The sequence below is a fragment of the Ochotona curzoniae genome, unplaced genomic scaffold (genome assembly GCF_017591425.1).
Source record: "Ochotona curzoniae isolate NIBS_2020 unplaced genomic scaffold, NIBS_Ocur_1.0 contig_4792, whole genome shotgun sequence".
In the NCBI taxonomy this organism is placed as follows: Eukaryota; Metazoa; Chordata; class Mammalia; order Lagomorpha; family Ochotonidae; genus Ochotona; species Ochotona curzoniae.
Genome location: NW_024466389.1, coordinates 2896915 through 2924158, shown reverse-complemented (window position 1 = coordinate 2924158; position 27244 = coordinate 2896915). Strand labels below are relative to the sequence as shown.

General features: G+C 51.4%; 1 protein-coding gene across 2 annotated transcripts in view; it reads right to left on the bottom strand.

Moving 5' to 3' along the window:
- Window positions 1-22899, bottom strand: part of CAMTA1 (calmodulin binding transcription activator 1) — a 698792-nt gene extending 675893 nt beyond the window's left edge. The window contains exon 1 of one of the 2 annotated variants that reach the window (XM_040987852.1): window positions 22762-22899. In XM_040987852.1, the coding sequence (XP_040843786.1) occupies window positions 22762-22806 (45 nt within the window). In that variant the 5' untranslated portion in view covers window positions 22807-22899. The remainder of the gene's footprint in view (window positions 1-22761) is intronic. The other variant, XM_040987850.1, reaches the window with a different exon arrangement.
- Between the last annotated feature and the right edge of the window lie 4345 nt (window positions 22900-27244).

Here is a 27244-nt window from a genome sequence, read left to right as displayed (position 1 = left end):
AGCCTCGTCCAGCCCTGGCTGCTCTGGGCAGCAACAGATGACAGCTATCTGTCCCACTCCTCTTCTCCTTCATCTAGCTCTCTGCTTTCAAATAAACTAAAATAAATAATAAAGATAATCTTTAGGGGCCAGCACAATGGCTAAAAGGCTAATCCTCCACCTTGCAAGTATAGGCATCCCATACGGCACTGGTTCATGTCCGGTCACTGCACTTCCCATTCAAGCTCCCTGTATGCTGCCTGGGAAAGCAGCAGAGGGTGGCCCAAATCTTTGGGACCCTGTTCCTGTGTGGGAGACCCAGATAAAGCTTCTGGCTCCCAGCTTTGGATCAGCTCAGCTCTGGCCATTGCAGCCATTTGGGAAGTAAGCCAGCAGATGTAGATCTTTTGCTCTATCTGCCTTTCCAATTTAAAAAAAGAGAGAGAGAGAAGCAGAGCAGAGAAGAAGGAAAAGAAAAAGGAAAGGGGAAGGGAATGGAAGAAGAAAAGGAAAAGAGAGATGAAGAAAGGAAGGAAGACTCTTCAACAATGTTAAGACTTTCTAAGAACAAATTTAGAATTGTCTGAATATTTTATACAAAATGAGTACTGAACTCTGACTAAACTTGACCTCCATTAAGCTGCAGTCTTCCTTCCTCAGATCCACAATGCAATACTGCAGAGGTCAGAGCACCCTCAAGGTCTCTGTAAGTGCTTCCCTACAACATGATTTTTAAGCTGCCAGGAGAACCATCAGCTCCTTAATTCTTTACAGTTTCTGGAAAACTGTTGTTGTAGGACCTCTACCGTCACCCATCAATTGTACCTGTGATCTGACCGGCGGTGCCTGTGACCTGTGACCTGATCAACGGTATGTGTCCATCTATGTTAATCAAAGTTAGTCTCCATCCGTGACGCTGGGCATGGGACTGTGGTGCCTGAGAAGTAACTGATTCGACATCTGTCAGCAGCAGCAGCCCAATCATCGCACAAAGCCAACACCGCAGCCTGGGCTAATCCTCCACTCTGTGGCACCAGCACTCCACATGGGCACCAAGAGTCCCAACCGCTCCACTTCTGATTCAGCTCCCTGTTGGTGGGCTGGGAAAGCAGTGAAGGACAGCCCAAGACCCTGGGACCCTGCACCCGTGCGGGAGACCTGTAGAGGTCCCTGGCTCCTGGCTTTGCACCAGTTCAGCTCCAGTCATGTGGCTATTTTGGGAGTGAACTAGCAGAGGGAAGACCTTCTCTCTTTGTATCTCCTCCTCTGTAAAATTTGCCTTTCAAATAAAAATAAATATATCTTTACAATTTCTAAGTGAAACTTGAAGCTTTATAGTATCAAAAAGAATGTTTTACATTTAAGATTTAAAATGCTATTAGAAAAAAGTTTAAGATTATCACTTTCAAACCAATGTAACAATGGTCTTAAATTCAAAGTTAAAAATCACTACAGTTAGAACACAGCAACAAGTAGCTTCACAAAAACAGAACTGACACCCAACTTCAGAGTTTGATGGCACCTAGTGCAAAATATCCCAAACAACAAACAGGAAGACTCAAAGGGACTGAACCAACACGCAACAGACACGCCATGCCCAAAGCCTCCTAAGTGAAAGCCTTAACAGCTAAAGTTAACGTACCAACAAGGAGAGCCAGAAAAGCTGGAACTGAAGTCACGCACACAAAAATCATAATAAATGATGTTGCAAAAATCACATTAAAAACTCCAGGTTTAGGAGCAGGTCTTATGGCACAGTGGGTTAATTCACTGCTTGGGAGACCTACCTCCTGAATCCAAGTGTCTGGTTCGAGCCCTGGCCCTCTGTGTCTGATCGGGCTTCCTGTACCCTGGGAGGCAGGAGATGATGGCCCAAGTCCCTGGGTCCTTGCCCCCCATGTGGCAAAGGCACCTAACGCCGGAGTACCTGAAGTGAAATCCCAGCTAGCCTCCAGCTCCAGCTCCTGCTAAGGCTGGCCCTAACCAGGCAGCTCCACCCACAGACAGCACTCCTGTAGTGACCCCTTGGGGAGTGAGCCATCAAAGCTCTCGCTTCTGCCTTCCTTGGATCAGAGACAAAACCACCTTTCACCGAGGAGACCCAGAGGGCTGCAGTCACATGCATCCCATTCCACCCTCTGCCCCAGTGCTGAGACATCTGTGCAACACGGTGCAGGGAGCTGTGCCAAGCAGACCAGCGAGATCAGGCCTTCAGCCCTCCCTCGGCAGCAGGTCTTCATGCTGCCTCCCTGGGCTGACTTCCTTTCAACTTAAACATGAGATTCATCCCTCTTGTCCTTTGGGAAATTCCCTGCCCTCACAATTGAGCAGCACTGCTTGTGCCGGTAAAGGAGTCTGTGTTTCCTTCTCGCTTCTAAAACACACTCTCCCTTACTGTCAGCCCTCCCACAGCGTCTACAAAAGTAAGAGCAGCACCCAACCTGCGTCAGACACCATCAAGAGCTGACAGACCAGAGGTCTGATGGTAGGACCAAATCCTAGTGCAGGTGGAGGACAAACGGGAAATAAGGGACTCCCACTAGGTATAAACGCTGGGAACAAAACACAGCTGTGCCTCACTGCAAAAATCAGGAAGACTTTCATCACTGTCCTAAGTGTACATAAATGGTGCAGTGCAGAGAGAGAACAGCTGCTGAGTACAACAAGAAAACTGGACTCCATCACTAAGATGACACCTGGACCCCGTCACTAAGATGACACCTGGACCCCGTCACTAAGATGACACCTGGACTCCGTCACTAAGATGACACCTGGACCCCGTCACTAAGATGACACCTGGACCCCGTCACTAAGATGACACCTGGACCCCGTCACTAAGATGGTACCTGGACCCCGTCACTAAGATGGCACCTGGACCCCGTCACTAAGATGGCACCTGGACCCCGTCACTAAGATGACACCTGGACCCCGTCACTAAGATGACACCTGGACCCCGTCACTAAGATGACACCTGGACCCCGTCACTAAGATGACACCTGGACCCCGTCACTAAGATGACACCTGGACCCCGTCACTAAGATGACACCTGGACCCCGTCACTAAGATGACACCTGGACTCCGTCACTAAGATGACACCTGGACCCCGTCACTAAGATGACACCTGGACCCCGTCACTAAGATGGTACCTGGACGCTGCTGCATTCACTCTCTCTCTCTCCAGAGAGCCTGGGGCAGCTTCACAATCCATGCTGACAGTCCAGATGATGACACAAAATGCCATTCACAAGCTGGGACTGCAGGCTTTAGAACAGAGAAGCTTGATGAAAATGGTAGTTACAGTTCTTTGAAATAAAACTGAGGATGTTTAAGTCTCCATCGAGTACTTTTAAAGCTGAGGATCCATATAGCATATTAAATCAATGACAGAGAAAGGCCACAGTGAGTGCCAAAAAACCACTGTACCAATTAAAATACACTAAAATTGTCATTTTATCAAGACTTAAACTGTGTCTTGAAATTCATTGATCTTACATACGACTTTATAGATAACCAAAACTAAAGCAGAGTCTGAAATTCTTAGCACTTTGCCCAATCCGTGCTGCATTCTGGGCATGGTGTTCGGATTAGCAGGAGGCAAAGGGCACCTCTTAGGACAACCTGCTAACAGCTGGAATACCAAAAGCAGCCAGCCATCCTGAGGACCCCCCTGCAGGAAAGGGGCAGCACAACCACACCCCAAGGTGCAGGGGCCTGGCCTGCAAGTGGCCCTGGTCTCTTGCTCCACTGGCTAGAACTGAGCCACAAAGCCACAGCCAACTGCCACGGAAATGCCCAGAAAGAGGCGTGTCTGGGGCCACTAAGCAGTCTGCCCAACGCGCTCTGTGAACTGCTGCGTAACTTCAGAAAGGCACTCCTGTCGGAGCTGTCTTCTGCTAGCAAGCTTTCTGGGCACTCTGCTTCCCAAGACCATTCAGCAGCCAAAGCCAATCTAGCAGTTTCTCTTCTCTAATAAATATTTCTCTAACACACTCAAAATCTGATTGCACCAAAGAGCATCCTTGAAGGCATGTCTGCATCATCAGTCTCGGCCTCTGCAGAATTTAACACAAGGCCTAGTGCAAAACAGAAGCTAAAATGTTTGCTGAACTTACGAATGAATGACACTCACAGGAAAGCAAGCAGCCCGTCTCCTGCTCTGTGACTGACCATAGGCCTTCTGCTTGGACCACCCTCTCCCTCTGCTGACACAGCCCGGACTGGCCCCAACACCTGGGCGTTCTGACCAGCACACTGTGTGCAGCGCTCTGGCCATGGACACGAGAACAAATCACTGAACAGGGAACGTGATGACACGGAGTCCTGATCCAGCCAGCGATGTCCTGGAAGATTTCAAGAGGGGATCCCATCCCTCAGTCATTCAAGAAATCAGATCCAGTAAGAAATGAGAGCTGGGACAGTGCAGGGGTGGAGCTGTCAGACCAACAGAGCCCACGCTGAGCTTTCTGGCTAGGGAACAGCCCCTAAGTAAGAAAGTAGGCTCTGTCAAAAGACAGGCTGTGGGGAATACACCATAAAATCAGGTTAATGATGTGAAAATCAACGCAGAGACCCAGACATGAGTTACCTTAGCCTTTTCCTAAGCCACAAAAGGTTAATGGGAAGAAAATTATGTAGTACTGTACAAAAATATTTTGAGCTCTCATATTACCTCTTTTCAAGAAGTTTAAAATATATCCTAAGTGCTACTACTATGCTGTAATAACCCTTACAACACTCCTATGGGATACACAGACAAAATTAAAGTACACACTCGGGTTAAAAGGAAAAGTCTAGTAGGTAGCCGACTTCCTACTCCTGGGGCAGGTTAAGCTCAACAGTGAAACGGTAACCTCCACGGTAACTGGGCTCTCACATTGAGTTCAACACTCAGAACTGAGCTCAACAGTGAACAAGTGGCTAGAACAGACCACAAAGCCCGAGTCCTGTGCCACTTACACAGGAACTATTACAACAGTCCAAGCCTGAGGCATGGCCTAAGGAATCAGACTGATTTACTATTACCAGGAATTCCTGTAAAACAGAAAGTGATTTCAGAATTTGAAAAAGAAAATTATTCTTTCCAGATAAGAATCACATCATTAGGATTTTCATAAATTATAATCTGTCTAGGAAGCAATGTACAGCAGTCCAAAAATACAACTAAACAGCACTTCTAATGTCCAAAATACATGTATCAATTAGACACACTCAAAGAAACTAAGTAAAATATTAAATTATAGTTGCTGATACCGTTAATAATTTTTAGAGCACTTAAAAAAAAAAACAATGTGAAAGTTTGCACAGAACAACTAAACAAATTTCTCTGGAAGGCGGCAAGGAACAGTCATCTGGTACCCAGGCTCGAGAGGGACGTGGCACAGGTCTCGGTGTGGAGCCGGGCTCAGGAGCCTCCCTGCTTCCACGGTCTACTCACCACCTCACAGTCCCTGCTCCTGCCCAAAAAACTAACACTTCATCCAAACCAAAGCAGAGAATAATAAACAGTTTCCCACAGCAGAGCGATGAGGCTGAGGCGTAAGCTCCTCTAAATGGAACGAGGCTGTCTGGGAACCTCACACATTGTGAACACAGTTGAACAAGAAGGAAGCCAGACCCACTCCTGAAGGTCAGCGGCTTCACGGAGTCCACCACAAAAGTTCACGTGCTTCACCAGGACAAGGGCCCCACCACCTCACCCCCATCCCACGGCTCGGTTCCTATTAGACTACTCACAGTTTTAGCAAGTTTAATTATCAGGCTGCCAAACCCAGACAAGATCAGAAGCAACAATTCAGAAGCGAGGAAAGACAGCTAAAAGCTGACACACAGAGAGAAGCAAAAGAAAGACAATCACAACAAAGACAGACTTTTAAAAATAAAATAAAACTAGACACAAGGATCTGAAAGGTGTAACATCACTCTACTCAGAGGGTCCTAAAAATAGCATTAAACATGGCCCAGTTCAGTAACTTGCGTACTACATAATCAACCCAAGTTAACAAAGAGATGCTCAATTCTGGGTGTTCGCCTCAAGTTAAACAGTAAGACGCTGTAATAAGCATTTGTTTGCCCATCCCTTTCATTAAGTGAAACACCTGTGGAAGGACCGCAGGTCATCAGGTGAGCAGGGCACTCTGCTTCAGCCAAGCAGCCAGGGTACGTGGGTGTGCGGATTCATCTCGCCAAGGCATCCTGAGAGGAGATTCCCTGACCTTCACCTGGAACGGCCTCTCTCCAGGTCACACGCTCCATCTGCATTCTCCAGGGTGTTCACCTGGAGATGTCACCTTCCACCACTAGCCCCCCTCCACTGCGATGGACAAGCATCATGACTGCCCATGCCCCAACATCAACATCTTCACATACTCCATTCCCCAGGCTGCTGTCAGCTCAACAATGTGGTAGAGCTAAGGGCTGTTCACTCTGCTGACCCAAGCTGCCCACCTGGAGAGGCTCCTGCGGGCAGGGACTGGGGATGGCCTCTGGGTGACGGCCAGCATGGAGCAGAGGAGGCCTCAGCCCAAAGCCCACAAGGCCGTGTATCTTCCCAAGGGCCACAGGACCTGGACACAGACACCACGCCAGCTCAGTCTCCCAGTGACCACCCACCCTGGCATCTCAAGGAGCCCTGAAGCAGAGGCCTGGCCAAAGCAGTGCCCACAGAAACACTGGCATCATCAATGTGATCGACGTGTGTGTTTCAGCTGCTCATTTTGATGACTTCCTCCTCAGCTTCAGCCATCATTTCTACCCAAACTCTGCATATAGCACCAAAATTCTCCGAGGAATCACTGACTCTCAATTCACTCAAATCTACAAAATCAACACCTTCCCTTGGTGTTCAGGCTACTCCAACTCTCTGGAGGAACAAAACTGGAAACATCTTCTCAACCTTCTACAATCAGCATCCCTTCTTGCTCCACTACCTTCTAGTCATTCATTTTCTTATTTTCTTTTATTTTTAAGATTTATTTTATTTTTTCCATTGGAAAATTAGATATACAGAGTGGACGAGAGATAGAGAGGAAGATCTTTCATCCAATGATTCACTCGCCAAGCGGCCACAATGGCTGGAGCTGAGCTGAAACGAAGCAGGAGCTTCTTCCAAGTCTCCCACGCGGGTGCAGGGTCCCAAGGCTTTGGGCCGTCCTTGACTGCTTTCCCAGGCCACAAGCAGGGAGCTGGATGGGAAGCAGGGCTGCTGGGATTAGAACTGGAGCCTATATGGGATCCCAGTGCGTGCAAGGCGAGGACTTTAGCTGTTTGGTTACTGTGCTGGGCCCTTTTAAATAATTATTCATTTATTTGATTAGCAAAGAGAATAAGCAGCATATTCTAGCTGTTTCACTCCCCAAATAACCACAAAAGCCAGAGGTAGGCCAGGCTGAGAAACATCAAACTGCACCCATGTGGGTGTAGAGTCCACCCACTGCTTTCCCAGTGCATCAGCAGGGAACTGGAACAGAAGTGGGACAGCCAGGATGCTGTGACTCGAGCCCATACAGGACGGCAGGCTGCACTGGCACTTGAGCTTACGCTCCTGAGTGACAACACCTGCCCAGCCCCACCTGCTACTCACACTGAAGTGTCAACCCTGGGGCGTCAGGAAGCCCAGCAACAAAGGACGGCCAAGTGCTTCGACCCCTGCCACCCACACAGGAGACCCTGATGGAGTTCCAGGCTCCTGGCTTCAGCCGGACGCAGCCCAGGCTGCTGCAGCCATTTGTTGAGAGAACCAGTGGACGAATTTCTCTTTCTCTCTACCCCCTCTCTCATTTTCAAATAATTAAGTTATCTTATGGAAAAAAGAAATGCAAGCATTTTCTGCATTTTCCCCTCAAGTTCTTTCTCCACCCACGGTCATCTCACTGCTACAGTTTCACTCCTTCCTTCAGCAGGAGACATCAAGTGTGGACAGAGCCAGGTGGCAGAGTCAGAGCAGGCTGCCACTCCCCGGGGGCTGTGTCTGTGTGTGGACCTGCCCCTCCAGAGCACACCCTGCAGGTGGAGTCCTTCAGCAGGATTCTGCTCCGCTCTGCCAAAGTAACAAAGGCAAAGATGTCAGGGTGATATCAACGACACCCTAACCCCGACTCACATTTCCAATTCATGCTATAAATGCATATTCTAAAGTTACACTAATATTGTCTAAAACAGGGCAAACACCTTAAACCCAGTCTTCCCAGAGGCTCTCTGCAATAGTCCCTATTTCAGTTTGGCCTTGCCAAACTTCCAGCTGTTGAGGCTCAAAATCTGAGCTCGTCTCTGAAGGGCCACATTTCCACCAGTCACACAAACACAAAACTATCGCCAGCTCAGTGCCGCACACAACGCTGAGCAGTCCTTCACACACGCCTTCCTCCAGCCAACCCAGGCACTCCCGACGACCCGCTGAGACGAGGCGGGAAACAGACAAGCTCTGATACAAATTAAAATGTGGGGTGACCAGGAAAACCACAAAGTGCCCGGGTGCCCACAGCAAGGGCACTCAATTCCATCTGAAAGGAGAGCAGTTCCAGACAACTTCCGGGATGAGTCTCATTTCAGTGGAAAGTCTGCAAGTGTGCCGATCGTGTGCGCCAGCATCCCGGAGCAAGAAGCATCAAAGTACAGGCCACACATCTAAAACCTCAACAAAGTCTGAGCGCCTGCTGCAACCCTACAGAAACAAAAGGCAGCTGCCCTCCGTAACACTTCGAAGATTTCATTTTATCCAACCAATTCCAGTCCTTTATCTGAAAAAAAAAAAAATTAAGAATTTAAAAAGCTAAAAAACAAACTTTCCCAGAGCACAGGATACAGTTCAGGCTTCCGTCTGATTTTCCCAGCCTCTAGAAGTAGATGCCAACTTTTCCGGGTTTTCTGATCCCACACACCGGAATCCCAGGACTGCCTGGCACTTTCTCCGCTTGTCACGTCTCCTCCAGCACCCAGGCCTGCGTTCAGTGAGTCCGGATCAAGCCCCCTCCCTCAGGGAGCCTCCCCAGGCCCTCCCAGCGCCGTCTGTGCTCCACCACAACTGTTTCCATTCAGCGGTCACATTGCTTCCCTACCTACTTCTAGTTCCCTACAGGATCCTGAAGTATGCACAAACCAAAGGAAATACTAACTTCAAACACTAAACAAGTTTCCCAGAAAAAGACTCAATTTACCAGTTCTGTATTTCTTAGTAAAGCACTGCAATAATTCACTTACGAATTGTATGGAAACATTCCCTCAAAAGCCTAGACTTTTCTATGTTGTCATAGAAGCATCTCAAAATCAAAAGGCTATACAAGTAGTAAGCAGGCTCAGAATGATCAAGTCTCCTGCTCAGACAGGGCCTCGCAGACCAGACCTGAGACGGTGGTCACTCCCCAGCAGCGGCCAGCAGCCAGACACAGCCAGACCACCCCACACAGCTCGCCCTGCAGCCAACCTCACCATCAAACCTTCCTCCCCAACTCTTCCCCAGATAACTCCTACTGTCCTCCCGCTTTCTGGTGAAGCAGAGCAGCCTTCCAGGCGCTCAGGCACCCCAGCCCCTGGAGTCCAGGCCCTGGACCCTACAGCACAGCTCCTGGCTCTAACTCCCAAGGCATCGAGACCAAAGCCACCTTCCCTCAGCAGCTCCGGGAGGACGGGGCAGGTCCTACATGTCAAATAAATGAACTAACTTACCAGCACGGTAACCAACATTCACAGGGTTCCCCCAGTAATACAAGAACCAAAAAGTCTTCAGAGGTCTCCCACAACAGCACCACTATATATACATACATTTTATATGCTATGTATATAAACAAATTTCAGTGTCACAATCTTTGGTAACATATTCTATGTTTTCAATCATTAAATATTCATATATATAATCTACCAATTCTCTATTCACCAGAATACATCTTAACAAGAACACCAACATTTTTTTCCTAAACATAAAAGGCATCAGCAAGCCTTCACATCAAAGGAACATGTACAAGAAGCCATTTGTTCTCTTATAACCTGGAAAGGCCCAGTTCCAGTCACACAGTGAACCACACATCAGTACGGCAGCCTAGAGAGCCAACAAATTCAAACAGTGTGTTTTTGAGGTAAGATACTTGAATGACTTCTCCAGGAGTTCTTAAGCATACAGCAGACCCAAGATTTACCTCCCGTTTTAAACAGATCACAGATAGAAGTTAATTCCAGCTGCCTTTCCCCAGAAACTGACAGTGATTCCTAGCATTCATATGGGAATATAGGAGACCCACAACAGCCACAACAATTGTTGAAAATAAGTAGAGAGTTGAAAGATGACAGCTTCCAATACCAAAACTCACGGCAGGAGTGAGCGCAGCAGAGCGACACAGCAGCCACCTACAGCGTCAGCACTCCTTCCACGCACGCTGGCCCACGTCTCTGCTGCCCTGCTTCTGATCAGCACGCTGCTGGGGCCTGAGGAAACAGCAGAAGACGGCCCAGGTGCCTGCAGCCCAGGCCCCAGTGCAGGCCATGTGGACAAAGCTTCTGGCTTTCGCCCGGCTCAGGCCTGCCCACTGTGCCACCTGGGGAATGAACCAGCACATGCACAATCCCTTCCTGTAGCTCTTTTAAAAATTTTTCTTAAATTATAAATTTTTTTAAATGACCACAAGATTATATCTAACACAGTGTGGTACTAGCAGAAAACAGGCATACAAGGATATTTCAACCAATTCATGGAATTAAAAATGAGAGCTTATATTGGTATAAAAAAACAAAATATCGGGCCCGGCACCATGGCCTAGCTGCTAAAGTCCTCGCCTTGAACACACCGGGATCCCATATGGGCGCCGGTTCTAGTCCTGGCAGCTCCACTTCCCACCCAGCTCCCTGCTTGTGGCCTGGGAGGGCAGTCAAGGACAGCCCAATGCTTTGGAATCCTGCACCCGTGTGGGAGACCTGAAGGAGGTTCCTGGCTCCTGGCTTCGATCAGCACAGCACCAGCCGTTGCGCTCACTTGGGGAGTGAATCATCAGACGGAAGATCTTCCTCTCTGTCTGTCCTCCTTTCTGTTTATCTTTGTAATAAAACTAAATAAATCTTTTTAAAAAAATCTCATGGTACACATAAAATATATATTAGGAAAAACCCTGCACAAATTTCAAAACATTGAGCAAAAATGTGATTTTAGCTCAATTTTCCACAAACTTCCTGAAATATCTTTGCGTATGCTAACCCGCACGTGTGAAGACAACAAGCTAACAACAAGACTGCCAACACAGCCCCACGAGCAAAGAACGGTCTTCAACAACTGCGATTTCAGACAGACACTACTGGGACAACTCAATACCCACGTGCGAAAGAACGAAACTGGAGGCCTCCCTCACACCACGGATAAAAACCGACACAACATATCAGAGACGCAGGCCCAAGAGCTAAAACTTACTTTTAAGAAAACACACATGCAAATTTCCATGATCTGGAATAGGCAATGGTTTCTGAGTACAACATAAACAGAAAGATAAACGGATTTTTACCAAATTTAAAACTTCTGTGCTTCCAAGGTCACAATCAAGAAAGTGAGAAAGACAGCCAGAGAATGGAATATTTGCAAATCGTGCATGGTAAGGAAACGATATCCAGCCGTTTCAATCAAAACCTCTTAAACTGCAAAAAATGAAAATCCAACTCCATCAAAACTGGGAAAGGACTTGAGCAGACCTTTCTCCAAAGCATACATACAAATATTCAATAAGCACACAAGCAGATGTGCACCATCATTAGTAATTAGGGAAACGCAAACAACGCCATAATGACATTCCACACCTCCCACCCACAAGAGCGGCTGTAAGCAGAGAAGGACAGTGACAAGTGCGAGCAGGCTGTGGGGAAACTGGAGGGAGGGCAGTGTGAGCGCAGCCACTATGGTAAACGGCTTGACAGCTCCTCGGAAAACTGAATGGGGAGCTGGATGCCAGTGTCCAAGCTGGAGCACCTGCAGCCCCAGCTAGCCACCTTGCCTGAGGTCCCTGAATGCACCCCAGGAGGCCGGTGGGTCCCCGCCGCCACACCACCAGCTCCAGGTTAGCACTCGCTGAGCTAACCAGAGAACGGGAGATCTCTCACGTGTGTGTACCTGCTTCTGCCTTTCAAAGTAGAACCAACCGAGTAAGTTAAAAAGTAAGCATACGGGGCAGGCAACGCCCTCCCTAGAACTGAAAATATAACACAAAAGGTGTGCACGCATGTGCACAGAAGTATTTTCTCACAACAGCCTGAGAGAAGAACTCAGATGTCCAATGACTGGGGACTAAGCAAACCACGGCACATCCCCACAAGTCTGCCCTGAGAAGGAACGGGGTAACAGGTGAACCTGGAAACATCACGCCAGCCACACAAGGACAAAAACTCTACGATGCCATCCATGTGAAAGATTTAGAATAGACAAATTCACAGACAAAGTAAACTAGTAACTGCCCGAGGTGGGAGGACAGGCCGCAGGCGGGTCCAGGTGCTCCCACAGTGATGCTTCTCAACGAGACAGTGCTGGTAGCTGCACAGTTGTGCAAACACACTAAAAACCAGCAACCTGTGCAAGTTTTTTGAAATGTTTATGTATTTGAGAGCAGACAGAGAGCATACGCCCCCACTTGCTGACGCCCCCAGTGCCTGCAACGGTAGAGACTGGGCCTGGCCAGCACCAACAGCGGAGAACTCAACCCCATCCCACCTGAATCACCCCACGGCCTGAGCTGACAGCTAAATTCAGAGATCCCAAAACAGGGCAAGCAAACCTCAAGCATTAGGCCACATTCTCTCTCCCCATGACACATATTTAAAGATCGAGTTATGATTTATGAATGACATCTTAATAAAGCTTTTTAAATATTTATTTATTTTATTGAAAAGGCAGAATTATAGAAGACAGACAGAATGATCTTCTACTGGCTGGTTCACTCCCAAAGTGGTTACAACTGCCAGAGCTGAGCCCATCTGAAACCAGGAGCTGCTTCTTCGGGTCTCCCACGTGGGTGGCAGGGTCCCAAGGCTTTGGGCTGTCCTTGACTGTTCTCCTAGGCCACAAGCAGGGAGCTAGATTGGGGGGTGGAGCAGCCGGGACACCAACCAGCACCCATATGGGATCCCGGTGCTTACAAGGCCGAGGAATAGCCAATTTATGCTGGGCCCAATACTGCTGTTATTTTAAAAAGAGTTACAGGACTGCCACCCCAGGGTGGGAAGAGCTGGACTGAGCTGTGAGCTGGCTGAGCTGCTGCAGGCACTTGCAGAGTAACCTGCAGGTGTGAGATCTCTCTCTTGCTGGCTCGCTCTCAAATAAGGCTAACTCATTAATGTTTGGAGAAGAATCAAATCCCCACAGCCACTTCGATGATGACGCTTTCTTTAAAGCACATGGGCTAGTGGCTCAAGTCCTCACCTTGGATGCACGGGGATCCCATATGGGCAGCAGCTCTAATCCCAGCAGCCCAGCTTCCCATCCAGCTCCCTGCTCACAGCCTGGGAAAGCAGCAGAGAATCGACCCTCCACCCACGTGGGAGAGCTGGAAGAGGCTCCTGGCTCCTAAGTTTGGATCAGCTCAGCTCCAGCAACTGTGGCCATTTAGGCAGTGAACCAGCAGATGGAAGATCCTTCTCTAGCTCCTCTCTGTAAATCTGCCTTTCAAATAAAAATAAATAAATCTTTTTTTAGAAACAAGAAAATTACAAAGTTTGTACAAAGGCTCTCTACCACTAAATATTCCTTTCTTAATCATCAACTCCAGTAATCTCAAACGCTTCCTCATGGCCCACCCGCTCTCACTTCCTGCGGGTGTGTCTCCCTGGAGGAGGAGGCTGGCTAGCAGACTGCCTACTGTCTGATGCCCATGAACTGTCATCAAGAACAAGTCAGGGCAAATGCTGGACTCAGAACCCTAACCAAGAGAAGAGAGAAGACAGAACAGGGAAACCAACCATTTCAGCTATAGCTTGGCAGCGAAATATGGGGCAAACAGAGACTCCATGATGGACTAAGTCAATCAGTGGATTCTTCAAGGACCTCATAGTGCTTGGAGTGGCAAGACTGGCAGCGATGCATAACTGTTGCAATATCAAAACCACTTGAGCAAGAACCTCAGAGCATGCCCTACATCCGGGACCTGGGGAGGGTGGGAAATTGGGTGGGCTTTCTCCCGTAACACCCCTCTTTAAACATGAAGGAAACAATATGGAAAAAATAATAGTCTTACCCACTTTCCTGTAGCCCTTGAACCTTTTTACCCTAATTAACTATGTAAAGGTTGTCAAAATATCTTTTTAAATAATAATTAATTTTAAAAAACCTCAAAAAAAAAAAAGAAGAACAAGACAGGGCACCAATCAGCTGCCGTGCAAGTCAACTACTCTCGCCAAAATACTGAAGCTTAAAAAAAAATGTACACATTGGGCCCGGCACCATAGCCTAGTGTCCCAGTGTCCTCACCTTGAACACACCGGGATCCCATATGGGCACCGGTTCTAGTCCTGGCAGCTCCACTTCCCACCCAGCTCCCTGCTTGTGGCCTGGGAGGGCAGTCAAGGACAGCCCAATGCTTTGGAATCCTGCACCCGTGTGAGAGACCTGAAGGAGGTTCCTGGCTCCTGGCTTCAGATCAGCACAGCACCGGCCTTTGCAGTCACTTGAGGAGTGAATTATCAGACGGAAGATCTTCCTCTCTATCTCTCCTCCTCTCTATCTGACTCTACAATGAAATTAAATAAATCTTTTTAAAAAAATTTAAAGAAAGCACACACTTTATTTCTAAGTGTTTCTTGGAAATCAAATATCCAGAACGTCAGCAAAGCCTCAAGAAAGCAAAGAAAATGAACCTTTTTACACTTTGCCATTCACCAACTCCAGGAGGCCTGGCAGCCGTGTGAGAGCAGAGGCACAGCCTCCGACCGAGGCAGCGTTCTCCAGGAGCTGCTCTCGGCAGCACGGAACCACGGTGACCCCTGGGAAGTGTTGTCAACAGCTACTTCCGTGCACAGAAACCTTACTCCAACACAAAGCTCAGTAATAAAAATAAAGGTATATCAAAGATCCAAGCATCAACAATGAAATCATCTAAAATATTTCAGGAGCAAATGAATGTCCCCTCCTAAAAAAAAAAACTCTATGACATAATTTAATATCTAGGCTTAGCCTCTCAAAGGAAAGAATATTCCAACTTAGCCAAGTTACAAAAGACATGCTCCTTTCTAGCAAAGGAGCTACAACTCCCAGCACTCATGACACAGCCTGAGATGCCAGGCTGAGTCTAGACTCCCACCAGAGCTGAGCCCTGCCAGCCGAGGCTGGGCAGCGTGAGGATACCTTGCCCTCCCTTCGGTGCCCACCTATGTGCTGAGGTGTGTGTGTGTGCCAGGAGGCAGCTCAGGAGGGCCCGGAGCACAGGTAATGCAGCTGCTCAGGCTGAGGGACTGGAAGACCGTGCACTAACCCTTCCCTGGACCGCACACGCAGAGTACACAGCACACACGGTGCAGGCAAGCACAAGTCACAAAACTGGCTGATATTCTTACTGCCAGAAGTAATATTTTTAAAAGATATGGCCAGCAGGACTCAAATCTCCATGCCAACCGTCCATCTCTGACCTAGGCACAGCTTACCATCTAGAAGAGAAAGCCCGCCAGGCTGGAGGGATTGCATTCCTGCCCGAGAACCACCTGGCACTGCCACAGCACACCTGATTTTAAGTCGTTCTGAATATAACGGAGTGGAACCCAAAGACCAAAGGCAAGCTACTTGAATTTTTATGTGAAAGAAGAAAGTTTTTTAATCTAACGATGCAATATAACCTAATAAAAAGAGATTATAAAATTTTGATTTATTTACAGCTATTAAAAGCGGCTACCGCTGTGGACTGTTCACATTTTTCATGTCTTAGCAGAACTGAAAATACAAACAGTAATACAAACTTCGGTGAAGTTTAAACACAATTTATCAAGATCCCTTTTTTCAGGACACGGCGGTAGCTGACTCCTAGAGTCATCATCCCAGTCTCACCAAATGCCAGGGACGCACAGCCGTCAGCAATCCCTCCAAGCTCCGAGCAAGCCCGTCCTCTCGTCCCACCAGGCCAGCACCGAGAACAGCCATTCACTCCAAATGGGATTTTCTTTAATTTATGCAATAACAATTTGTCAATAAACATTCTAAAGGAAGATCTTAGTAAGCTGAAATGCAAACGTGCCAGTCCTATCTGTGAATCTAAAATGTTAACAGGATCATCTCACACGCTACCATGAATGTCTCTGATAGAACATCGCTACCCCCTTGTGGATTCGCAATGAAACGTCCTAGCCCGAATCTTCCCTTTTCAAATGATCCATTCTGCCGAACTTACATCCAAGTTTACATTCCTTTCGCTAAAAAAGGAGCCACTTCAATTCAAAAAGACGACAGACACTTAATATTTCAGGCCTCGATGGTCTTCTCCACACCCCATTTCAAGCAGCATTCTTCATACAATACACACACATGTCCATACATACACACACGTGTCCACACATACCATGTTTTCTAAGAAGACCGATTTATAATTCCAGTCATCACCCTGAAGTCACTTATCATCCTAACTTTTTCACTGCAGCATTTTTTCTTCCTTTCCACATATTTCACACTCTTTACCAATTTCTTACTATTCTTGCTCACAAGCTGATATTCAACTGCCCAGAAAACCAATGCAGCACAGCCTTATATCACCTTTCAGAAAAGGATTTAAAAACATTCCATTTTTTATTGTACTCAGGTTCCTTCAGAAACAGCTCCCAGCAACACCTGTTCTAAAAGGCCTTCCTGCCTCCCTTCTCCTCATCTTCCCTTTCAGCTAGTTGAAAGAGCAGCTAGCCGTGACGCTGTTAACACAGAGACATATCCTGTTGAATTTATACTGTAACGACTAAGCAGAATGTTTGGCTTGTCCCGTGCCAGACTCTGGACAGCAGGCCTCAGGGTCAGGGTGCCCAGCCAGCCAGCGTCAGGAGCGCCTGCGAGTTCCTCGGTCAGCTACGATGCCCAGGCCTAGGGAGGCTAAGCCACCATACACAGTGACTGGTAAAGGCAGCGGAGGCCAGGCTGCTTGGGCTGACGCCTGACCGACCGCCCCAAGCCCCAAGGCACTCCACAAGCCTAGCCCTAAGACAACACACCCAGAAGGTGCCATATGCACAAGCTACTGGCAATCAGAGCTGGCTTTCTGGGGAGGAGGTGGAAGCACAGTGCGGCTGCAGGAGCGAGTGAGGTGAGAGGTGAGACTGACAGAACCAGGAGCCAGCAGCTGAGAAATGCGCCATCTACTTCTCAGCGTGTCCTTGGCACGGGCGACCTGTAGGCAGGCCCCAGCAGCACCTCCCTCCAAGCTACTCTGCTAACAATCTCAGTGAGGGATCTGTTGCTGACTTGAAAAATCAAGCCAAATTTGGAGAAAACAAAACTGTACATTTCCAAATGAGCAAAGAATGTATGAACAAGAGAATATACAACTACATCAGGAATGAGCAAACAGTGGGGTGAAGGGGATGATTTTAAACTCTGTCCTCTGATCTTAGCTGTGCCCATCAGCTAAGAATAAACAAACAGTTCTCTAACAAAGCAGGGAAAGGGGCTAACCTGAGACCTCTCTTTGCAATGGGGCACGTAATATTTCCTTTGAAGCCCAGGGTAAAAGACTGAGAAGGAAAAGGTGCTCAGGAAGCAGCACGAATCTTTACACGAAGAGGCCAGCCCGAAGCGAGCGGTCCTGAGGGAGACACGACACAACCTCCACAGCAGCACCCACCATTAAAGTTCCGGAACTTCTGTCCACTGTCAAAATGCACAGAAATAAACTTATTTTAGGATGTAACAAATGCTCACCCCACGGGAGAGCAGGCATCCATGTGGTAACATGTCTCTAATGACGCAGGAACAATAACATGGCTTAAGCACAGGACGGATGGATTCCACAAACGGGAAAAGCACAAAATAGAAGAACATGGTAGCGTACAATCAACCCATATTCTGAATCTGATTAGGAATTCAAAAAAAGGGCAAAGAAAAAGGAGGATTATACTAGAACCTGGAAAGCACAGTGAATGACTACATTCTATTCAAGTTCTATGCCAAAGAGAGGCCCAAGTCAGAGAGCAGCCAGCCAAACAGAGCGCAAACTTCCAAACTCCAGCTGTGGGGACCCAGAGCCTAGTGAGTGCCAGGTCTCACCCACAAGCTCTCGGGTGGCACACCCCGAGCAGCGCTCGCCCAGGGCAGTAGGCTCACCCACCTGCCTGCCACGAGGGACCAAGGACAGCAGCCAGGGCTACAGGGCACCCAAGGAGCAGCTACAGTCCCTCTATAAACACTACACTGTCCGATAAAAAGGACAGGAGCAGTTACAGAATGTTCCTCTTGTGGGAAAGGACAAAAAGCAAAGACCGAAACCCAGAAAGGAAAGTAGTGACTCTGGAAAACACAACTTGGAAAGTAATCTATAAAACGGAAATGTACAAAAAACACACACCACCTGTTAGCACAAAGAATATTCAATCACATATTCACCTGAACAAATACTGCCAAGCACATACCATGACAATGCCGCACAAGGGTCTGCAGAGAAGGGACAAAGGGCAGAACTGGCTTTACATACAGTGAAAGGGGAACGCAGATTGAACAGAGAAGCAAGAAGGAAAACGCATTCCACTTCATTAGCATCGCCATCACTGCACCTAACTCCCAATTAAAAAAAAGTTTGAGGCTATTTACCCAAAAATGGGCTTATTTTTTTAAAAAAGCTAACAGTGACATCAAAGCACAAAAAAATTAAGTCACATTAATAGACAAAAGCAGTGGTAATTATATCAAATATCAAGCCCAAGAATGGTCAACACTTACTTAAGCAATCAATTTCAATGTAACACTTTCTAGCAGTGCGCACTTCTTGCCACCTGATGCCACAAACCAACCCGATCACAAGCAGAGAAGGACCTGCCTGGCCCTGCCGGTGCAGACTGCACACACACCAAGTGGACAAGCAGCTTCAGAAGGGGGACTTCACTTTTCTTCACACACACCCCACGTCCCAGACGCAGAGTTGGAAAAAGCGTCCCCAGCCCACACGCGCCCCCTTCACCACCCCTGCTCCTGCCAGGAGGTGGGAAAGCGCAACAGGACAGCACACAGTGTGTATCTGCAAGATTACAACTCAGAAAACCAAAGCCCGGGGGAAAAAATGCCTTATAAGACTATGTAAAAGACAAGCACAATCCAGAAACGTCACGCACACTAAAAACCACCAAGTTCACCGCACCCGAGCCACGGGCACCTGCAGCTCCTCGCTCCCGAATGATCTCAGATAGCGGGCAATCTTCAAGGATCTCAAACAAGAGGCAACTGCCACAGGAGGAGGACAGGGAGAGCAGGGTCTGGTCTGCTCCCCACGAGGGTAAGCAGAAAGAGACACTAGTGCACACGGCGAGAAGTTTGCTCAGAACTGCAGAAACGGCACAGCAGGCCCGGCACAAAGTAAGCGGGCCAGCCGGGGCCCAAGAGGGGCCACCTCCAAACCCTCAGACAGACGCAGGATGACACCTGCCTGCCTCTCAGAACTGGGCCCCCTGGGGGACAGCCTGCACCCACGGCACCTCAACATGGAGGCAAGAGGCAGGACGTCCCGAAGGCCAAACGTAGCCCTGCTTTCCTGAAAACGCAAAGCTGACTCCACACGACCTTGAGCAGAGACGGTTCGGCTCTGTCCGTGTCAACATTTGGAATCCACTCACTGAGGATATGGAAAAACCGGAAGTTTCCCAGAAGTAAGGTTTTCTAGAAGACAAATGGCCACCTGACCCAGTCCAGAAAGCCACGTGTGCTGAGAAAGGGCAGCGTGGGAACAGGAAGGGCTAAACAAGGGATGCTCCAGAACACCGCCTTGGCTGCTCCCCTGCGAAGCAGCAGTGCGAACACGAGGCTGACTCCAGCAGCCAGGGGCCGGGGGACCCAGACGGCACAAAGACATCAACTGGAGGGGGGCCCCAGGCGGACAACACCCCAAACATGCTCCGCTGACCTCCAGAGCCCCTCCTTGCCAAGGGCCTCGCACAGGACCCTGTTTAGCAAGGAAGATGCCACAAGGCAGAGCGGTAAAGGGCACACGGCAGACACAAGAAACAAGATAACTCCTGGGTAAACGCCAACAGCACACCACAGGTACACAACTCCTCATCTCTCCAGAGCTCGCCACACTTCCTCCTAAAACGCACAGCTCCACCAAGCTGACGACAGAGTCAGAGAGAATAAAACTGGCAAGAAAATTCAGACAGACCCAAAAGAAAGAAAAGGAGGCCAAATGCTCCACTTTCCGGCCAGGGGCACAGCGTCCACTGGAAAACTCAGTCAAAAAAGGCAGGTGCTGGAGCTCAGACAGAGCTCAGCCACCCTCCCAGGGCCACCTCCGCCCCTCGGTTCCCCAGGCCAGGGCACCAAGGAGGGCCTGCTGGGGAGGCCAAGGGTCCACGTGGAGCCAGACCCAAGCTAAGCTTTCCAACGTAAGGAGACCAACAGAGGCAAAGCAGCTGGCTACAGCCACAGAGCCCCAGGGATACGATACCCACAATGCCTCCCACCCCTCAGGAGGAAGGGGCCTTCCCCAGAGCAACACGTCCCCTCTCAAGGATTCAAGCAGCCCAAACACAGCCAGGGAGATGCACTGTTCTCACCTACTCCGAAGCTCGTGACCCCACACTGCAGTGAAGACCTTGCACCCTCTGCAGCCTCGGGCAGAAGAGCCCCTCGGGTCAGCATGCCCACATGCGGGCGTGCGACAGGGAGCCCACCACACGCAGCAGCCCGGGGCCATCATGACAGGACGGATGACAAAGCGCAGTGAGAATCGGCAGGGACGCACTGAGTGAGCGCTCAGGACCCAGGTCCACACTGTCACACACGCGGGAGCCGGTCACCTCAGCCTCTAACTTCCCAGACATCTGTGGGCCACGTGATTCCAGTAACACACACCTGCTTGTGAGCATGGCAAGAAATGCCCACGTTTCATGGCCACCTCTGCTGCTTCCCCCAAGAACCCAGAAGGGCAGGCAACAGACAGCAGCCAAGTCTGCCCCTCGCCTCAGCCACAAGCTCCATCCCATGAGACAACACCCAGACCAAGGGAAGGTTCTAGTACAATAAGGAACACCCCGGCAAGCTCCTCCCAAATAGCACGCGGGCGCCCTGGGTGCCTCACTCCCGCTCTGGCTGGGAAGGCATATGGCTTCTCCCCACCCAGCCAACACTAACACAATCTGAGAAAATCAGAAAAAGTCAAGGTAACAGGCTCACTAAATATGGCTGACTGGGAACCAGCAGCCAGAAGGAGGAAAGAGTTCTCTCAAAAAAGAATCGGGAAGTTTATTTCCAGGGCAGGTGCCGACGCCTGAGTGTGGGACGGCCAGAGCCCGGCCCCCCACCCCCTCCCCCTGCACAGAGCACAGTAAGCAGAGCAGCAAGAACACAAGGGCACAAGGCTCACCTAACCACGGGCTGGGGACACCTGGGCAGCGCTGTCCCCTCCCAGGAAAAGGCCCAGTGGCCGCAACAATCCATCCCTGTCCTGCTCCAGCCCTGCCCCGCACCCTCCCGGGGCGCCCACCCGGGCCCAGACACGCCACTCCAAGGAGAGCGAGCCGGTCGCGAGGACAGGCACGTGGGGGAAGGGGCCCCGGGATGCCCAGCTGGCTCCTCAGCGAGAAGAGGGCATCCGGGAGGGTGCTCAGGTAACGAGCTCAGCCCAACCCAGGAAAGTGTGCAGACTCTACAGCATCAGGAAGAACGGTCCGCTCCCCTATTTCAAAAGGAGTTCTGAGCAGCACAGCCCTCCCCACCTCCGACCCCCCACGGGTCGCCCGAGTCCCCTTGTCTGGGCCACAAGGGTCATCAGTGAGGGTGTGGAGGCCCCAGGAGCTGCCCCGGAGAAGCAACGGTTGGGGCCGACCCCAATGCCAAGGGAGGCTCGGGGTCACGGAAGGTAAAGGGCAAGGGAGTGTGGAGACCTGCCACAGGCACGGGGACCCCACCCTCCCGGCTGCGAGGGTGCAAGGGCACCGGGTGCAGGAGCACGCCGGCGAGGGGCGGAGACGTGCGCAGGCCCCCTTCCCTGCCCGGGCGGCGAGGGGGAGGGGTCGCGCGAGGCCCGAGGCCGGGGGACGCCGAGCACGCGGGGGTCCCCCTGGCGGGGAGAGGCGCTGCCGGGGGAACGGCACGTCGGGCCTGCCCGCCGGAGAGCAGGGCACCGGGCGAGGGCTGAGAGCGCCGCCGCGGCCGCCCGAAGGGGACCGGCCCGGAGCAGCGGGGCGCGGAGCCAGGGGGGCCCCGGGGCTGATAAACTTTCCGCCCCGCGGCCCCCACCCCGGGCCGCCGGGGGCCCGAGAGCGGCGGGGATGCCCGGTCCGGGTGGGGGAGGCGCCGGCCGGCCGCGGCTCCTCCTCCTCCTCCTCCTCCTGCTGCTGCTCCTCGCCGGGCCCGGCCCCCGCCCCGCGCCCCGCGCGCCCCCCGCCCCCTCCGGCCCCAGCCCGCCCCCGGGGGTGGGGTGTGGGGCGCCGCGCTCCGCCGGCCCCGCGAGTCACCTCGGCACTCGGCCGCGCTCCGCGCTCCGCGCCCCCGACCCCCTCCCCGGCCCCGCCGGCCCCCTCCCCGGCCGGGGCGCCCGGCCGCCCGCCCACCGCGCCCCCGCGCTCCCGCCCGGCGCCGCCGATGCCCGGGATGTCCGGCGGGGCCGGGTCCCGCCGCCCGCCGCGCCGCCCGCCGGCCCCTCGCGCTCCGGCTCTTACCTTCCGGCTTGTTTTCGGCAGCCATTTCCCCTCCGCGCGCCACATCCTCCTCCTCCTCGCGACCGGGACCCCGAGCGCGCGCCTCGTACCGCCGCCGCCGCCGGCCCAGCCACCCCGCCGCCGCCGCGCACCCGCCCTGGCCCCGCCCCGCGGCCCACGCACGGCGCCCGTTGGGCCGCGCGGCTGCCACTCGCCGCGCCCGCCGCCAATCCCCGCGCACCAGGGGTCTCACTACTCTCCGGGAGGAGCGTCCTATCCGTCCGGTCCATTGGCTGGTCACCACCCAGAGGACTGAAGGGATTGGTCGAGGATCAACGCCCCCTCCCCACCCACTCCCAGGAAAGCCCGCCTCCCAGACCTAAACAAAGCTTCCTAGTGGCCACGGCCCGAAAGAACTGTCCAATCAACACGGGGCCGACGCGGAATATTTCCTCGAGGCCGAGACGTGGCGTTCTCATTGGGCGTCACCACAGTGTTTCCCAGGCCGTCCAGGCCAATCAAAGGGGGTTCCCGGAACTCGGGCGCGACGGAGGGAAGCCCCGCCCCCGAGCGTGACCGTCACGAGGAAGGCGCTCGCTCATTGGCGCGCGGGGGCTTTTCCCGCGTGCTCCCGGGGCTGAAGGACGTTCCCGGGGAAGCCGCTGCCGGCCCGTGGGGGTCTCGGCGACGGCGGCGGGCGAGACGGGACCTCCGGAATCCCGCAGCCTTGCCGCCCCGGGCGGCCACGGCCGGCTGAGGCGCCGCAGCTCCGGAGCCCGTCAGCCTCGGGGAGTCCGGGCGTCGCTGCCGGCCGCGGGGGGGAGGGGCGCGCGCGTCCCGCTAGGCCCCGCCCCCGCCGGCGGCGCCCCGCCCCCGGGCCCGCCAGCCCCGCCCCCTCGGCCCCGCGCCGCCGCGTCCCCGGGGCCGTCCGCCCGCCCCCCGGTGCTCTCGGCTGTCCCCTTTTCCAGCGGCTTAAAATACTGAAACTTTATTTTGGTCACGTCGCCCATGTGACCGGCGCTGGCGATGACTCATAGACGCCCGTCCCAGGCAGGCGGAGGCCGCTGACGGGGTAGCGGGGAGCCTCGGGCGCGCCGGGGCTGCAGGACGAGGGCGCCCCTCGGTGCAGGCGTCGGGGCGCTGACGCCTCACGAGTTCAGTCAGAACGGGCGAGGGAGAGCCGCAGCCCTGCCGCCTCCAGCCCCCGGGGAAAGCCGCCCTCCGGGCGTGCGGGCTGGCTGTCGCCGGGAGTCGGGGGCCAGCCCTAACAACGTGTTCCTTTTCCGGTCTCCAGAAATAAGGATGTCCCAGAAGAAGGGTTTCGCTCTTGCACAAACTTCTCATTTTATGAAGTCTCTGGAAAATGCCAGCCGTGAACAATCGGGGTGCAGTACGTTATCGATGAGCGTGTTAATAGCACCTGTGGTAGCGATTCCTGCCACGCGAGACGTTCTGGAAAGTGCTGGTGGCGGTGTGAATTAGTATAACCCTTTGGAAAAGCAATTTGACAGCGTGTATGAAAAGCCGTAAAAACGTCTGCATCTGTTGACCCCAGTAAGCTTACTTCTGGGAAACTGCTCTGAGGAAATGAGACGAAATTTAAAAAAAAAAAAAAACACTAGATCCAAGAAAGGACGCATCCCTGCAATGCTGCTGGCTCCTCAGCCAGCAAAGGGTGTCACAGCGCACAGTGGGATGCTTGCCGCTACACTCCCACAGAGCACGGGCCAGCCTTGTGCTGGCACCTTGCAGCGCCCACCTTGCCTGGCCCAGTGGCCATGCGGCTGTCCCTCTGAGCCAGCGCCTTCCTGATGCGGCTATGAAAGCAGCACAGGATGACCCAGGAACCTGAGCCCTGTCACCTGGATGGGTTCCCGGCTCCTGGCTTCAGCCTGGCCCAGACCTGGCGGTTAGGAACATTTGGGGAGTGAGCCAGCAGGTCCAAGATTCTCTCGCTCTCTGTCATCCTGCTTCTCAAATACTATAAAAAATTATAAAAAAGCAGTTTTCCCGTCACTGAGAAGTGTTCAGAATTCCAGTGCTCACGTGTAATATGTAATGAAAAGCGTAAAACACTGCATTTTACAGCCCCCTCCCAAAAAACACACAAAAGCACTGGTACACACCTCAGAAATGACGTTTAACATTGTCACGATATTGCTTTTATATTTCAACTATGTGTTCATATGAAAAGTCACATCTGATGCCGGCTGAGGACCAGACACTGTCCGATGCTGAAGGAAGAAGATGGATAAGGCTGAGCGTGCTCCTTAAAGGGAACACAGCCTATGGGGCAGCTGAGCAGACAGCGCAAGGTGGGAACGCAGGAGACTGCCTGTCTGCTGGGCCTCCAGACAGCGTCGCCGTTGCCATGGGAATCGCCTGACAGGCAGGCCTGGTCCACCCAGTGCAGCAGGGGCTGTTCTCCCTGCAGACCCACCAGGTCAGGGCTGTTTTCATCACAACCCTATGGGGTCCCTACGTGTAGATGGTGCAGGCTTCCTGGGGCCAGGCAGGACGTGAGCCTACAGCTGACTGCAAGCAAGAACAAACCAGATTTAGCCGTCTGTTTTGTCTTTTTTGGTTTTGAAGATTTATTTACTTTTAGTTGAGTTATAGAGAGAAGAATAAATGTTGGGAGAGAGCTTCCATCCACTGATGGCATCCGCGTGGGTGCAGGGACCCAAGCATGTGGGCCATCTTGTACTGCTTTCCCAGACGCATCACCAGGAACTGCGGCAGAAAAGTAGAGCAGCTGGGATACGAACCAGCAACCACTGGGGATGCTGGCACCACATTAGCCTACTATCTTCTTTTAAAACTATGTCATTATTTTTATTGGAAAGTGAGATTTACAGAGAGGAGGAAACAAGGAGAAAGATCCTCCATCTGCTGGTTCACTCCCCACGTGGCTGCAACAGTCAGAGCTGAGCCGTTCCGAAGCTAAGAGCCAGGAGGTTCCTCCAGGTCTCCCACGCAGGTGGCAGGGTCCCGAGGCTTTGTGCTGTCCTCAACTGCTTTCCCAGGCCACAAGCAGGGAGCTGGATGAGAAGTGGGGCAGCCAGAATACAAACTGGTACCTTTATGGGATTATGTTGCATACAAGGTGAGGACTTTAGCCGTTAGGCTATTACACTGGGACCACTATCTTCTTTTTTAAATATTTATTTATTTGCTCTTCTTGGAAAGGCAGATTTACACAGAGAAGGAGAGAGAAAAATCTTCTATTTGCTGGTTCACTCTCCAAGTGGCTGCAAAGGACAGAGCTGAGCCAGTGTGAAGCCAGGAGTCAGGAACCTCTTCCAAGTCTTCCATGTAGGTGCATGGTCCCAGGGCTTTGGGCCATCCTCAACTGCTTTCCCAGGCCACAAGCAGGGAGCTGGATGGGAAGTGGAGCTGCTGGGACACTAACTGGTGCCCATATGAGATCCTGGCACTTGCAAGGTTAGGATTAACCAATTGAACTACTGCACCAGGCCCAGCCTGCTGTTTTCAGTTAAGTCAAATACTACAGAGAATATCAAAATTATATAACATTATTAAAATGCTAATTTTGGAGGTTTTGGGAAATTTCATTATTTCTCATAAAAATTATTTATGCCAATACAGCATGGTTTTATTATTCTCTCAAAGTAGGTTGGAGAGTTTTTAATGTATTAATTTTCATTAACCACACAGTGCCTAAGTAAGTACAGAAAACTGCGGACCACTCATAAGGTGAGTATTTCAGACCAAGGATGTGGCCCTACTGGAAGACCCGCTTGGAACATCCCTCAGAATCCTGGCCCTCGTTGGCCTTCATGTTCCTCAAGAGAGTCACACCGGGCCGGTGACCGGTGCAGCCGTCCGTCCAGGCCAGCGTGGGAGCTGTCTGTGCGTCAGGCAGAGTCCAGCTCCACTGCAGATTGACCTCCAGGCCCTGGCTTGGCCCAACTCACCGCCCCACTGTGGGGGGCATCTGAGGTGGGAACCAGCAGATGGAATCTATTTTTCTCTCTCTTCCCTCCCTTCCTTCAAATAAATCCAAAATAATAAGTTTTGAAAGATGTATTTTATTTGAAATGCAGAGTGACAGAGACAGGGAGAAGGAAAGGGAAAGAGTGAGAGAAAGAAATCTTTTTTTACCCACTGGTTCACTCTCCAGATGGCTGTAACAGCTGGGCTGGGACCCAGTCAAGATGGAAGAGACTAGAACTCCGTCCGGGTCGCCCGTCTTCACTGTTTTCCCAGGTGCCTTGACAGGGAGCTGCATCGGAAGCAGAGCCACCAACACTCAAACTGGTGCTCCGGTATGGGATGCCATCGTCACAGCTGGCAGCTTAATCTACTGTGCCTCAACACCAGCCTGTTTCTGGTATGAGATATTTTAAGATTAATTTAATTACTTGAAAGAGAAAATGACAGAAGTAAAGACAGAATAGAAATCTTTTTTTAAAGTTACCATGCTGAACTTGGACTATAAGGTAAACAGTAAGAATGTTAAATTATTATACTAAACGTATTT